The sequence below is a fragment of the Nicotiana attenuata genome, chromosome 2 (assembly GCF_001879085.1).
Source record: "Nicotiana attenuata strain UT chromosome 2, NIATTr2, whole genome shotgun sequence".
Classification (NCBI taxonomy): domain Eukaryota; kingdom Viridiplantae; phylum Streptophyta; class Magnoliopsida; order Solanales; family Solanaceae; genus Nicotiana; species Nicotiana attenuata.
In genome coordinates, this window is record NC_031990.1 from 30,526,506 (window position 1) to 30,528,442 (window position 1,937).

The 1,937-nt window shown below is 36.8% G+C and overlaps 1 protein-coding gene across 1 annotated transcript; it reads left to right on the forward strand.

The window, feature by feature from the left end:
- On the forward strand, nt 258-884 carry LOC109217999 (uncharacterized mitochondrial protein AtMg00810-like). Its single transcript, XM_019382310.1, has one exon. The coding sequence runs from the start codon at nt 258-260 to the stop codon at nt 882-884; it is 627 nt and encodes a 208-aa protein (XP_019237855.1).

The following is a 1,937-nucleotide window of genomic DNA, read 5'->3' on the forward strand; positions in this document are numbered from 1 at the left end:
CGGCCTATGTTTAGTGTACGAGTGGTTATTTTGGCCTTATAGACCCGTATGTCTTATGTATAAGTTGATATCACAAGTTGCATTCTACTTATCTCACGCCAGCCTTCTGGCTCAGTTATCTTATGATAGTATGACATGAAAAGATACGTTATGTTGGTACTCGGTTGAGTAAGGTACCGGGTGCCCGTTGCGGCCCATCGATTTGGGTCGTGACACTAATAGAGGAAACCAAAACACATTTGCAACAGTCTTTCAAAATGAAAGACCTAGGAGAATTGAAATACTTCTTAGGTATAGAGTTTGGTAGATCAAAACAAGGAATTCTTATGCACCAGAGGAAATATGCTTTGGAACTTATTTCTGAGACAGGAATTGCAGCTGCTAAACCAGCAATTACACCAGTAGATGCAAATATGCAACGTACAACAACAGAACATGATGAACATCTCTGGAAAACTAAGCCTACTACTTTGGTGGATGAAGAACTGTCAAACTCAACTCCTTATCAAAGGTTGATAGGTAAGCTCATGTATCTAACAATGACAAGGCCAAGCATTTCATATAGTGTACAAACACTAAGTCAGTTTCTGCAAAGACCAAAGAAATCTCGCATGGATGTAGCTCTACGAATTGTAAAGTACATCAAGAATAGTCCAGGACAAGGAATACTACTCTCCATTAAATTCAACAGCAATATTTCAGCATATTGTGATGCAGAATGGGCTGGCTGCTCATATTCAAGAAAATCTGTTTCAGGTTATCTAGTCAAGTTTAGACACTCCTTAATATCATGGAAATCAAAGAAGCAAACTACAGTTTTAAGAAACTCAGCAGAAGCTGAGTATAAAAGTCTTGCAACAACTGTGGCAAACTTATCTAGCTAATTGGATTACTAAAGGAAGTGGAAATTGATATCAACCTACCAAGTGAAGTGTTCAATGATAGCAAAGGTGCAATGCAGATTGCAGCCAATCTTGTTTATCAAGAAAGAGCAAAGCATATCGAGATTGACTGTCACTTCATTAGAGAAAAAATCATGCCAGGGCTAGTCAAAATAACATACATATCTACCAAAGAACAACCTGCAGACATTTTAACCAAGGGTCTCAAAAAGATGCAACATGAATATCTTTCTTCCAAGCTAGGTGTTCTAAATGTATTTTCAGTACCTAGCTTGAGGGGGAGTCTTGAGAAAGATAAAACATAATCAAAGAAGAAAGGGCAGTTATGTAATTTCCTAGTGTTAGTTAATTAGTTATTAACTACTAATCCTAGCTGTTAGAGTTAGTTAGAAAAGGAGTATTATTATCCTTATATATACTCCCTCACGATGTACAGATTGGATGAAATAAACTCATTTCATTCTCTCCTAAACGCTCTCTTCATCTCTCTGTTCTTCCAATTCTTTCTCTTCATCTATCTTCTTCAAACTCAGTAAGAACCCAGTAATTACTTCATAGTATCAGAGCAATTCAAGTTAATTCACAAGCTTGAAACTCGATTCTGCAATTGTTTCCGCAAAATTATTCAAATCCTTAAGTCAATTGTTGACTGTTTCAATTTATTGAAGAAATCTTGTTTAGTATGGCGATGAATGAACAAAAATCTGTTCCATCTGGAAATCAGACTTCAAATTCCAATCAAGGAGGTTTGCATACAACAGCTCCAGCAATTGATTACAACCATCCACTATTTTTGAGCCCATCAGATGTAAGTGGCATACAAATTATATCATTTCAACAAACTGGCATTGAAAACTATTCTCTCTGGTTTCGATCTATGAGAATGGCATTGTTAGGAAGGAATAAGTTGGGGTTAGTTGATGGAACTTGTTCCAAAGAAAGTTTCCTAGAAAGTTTGTGGAATCATTGGGAAAGAGTGAATGTAATTGTGGTTTCTTGGTTAATGAACTCTGTTAGGAGTGGCTTACTTGGGGG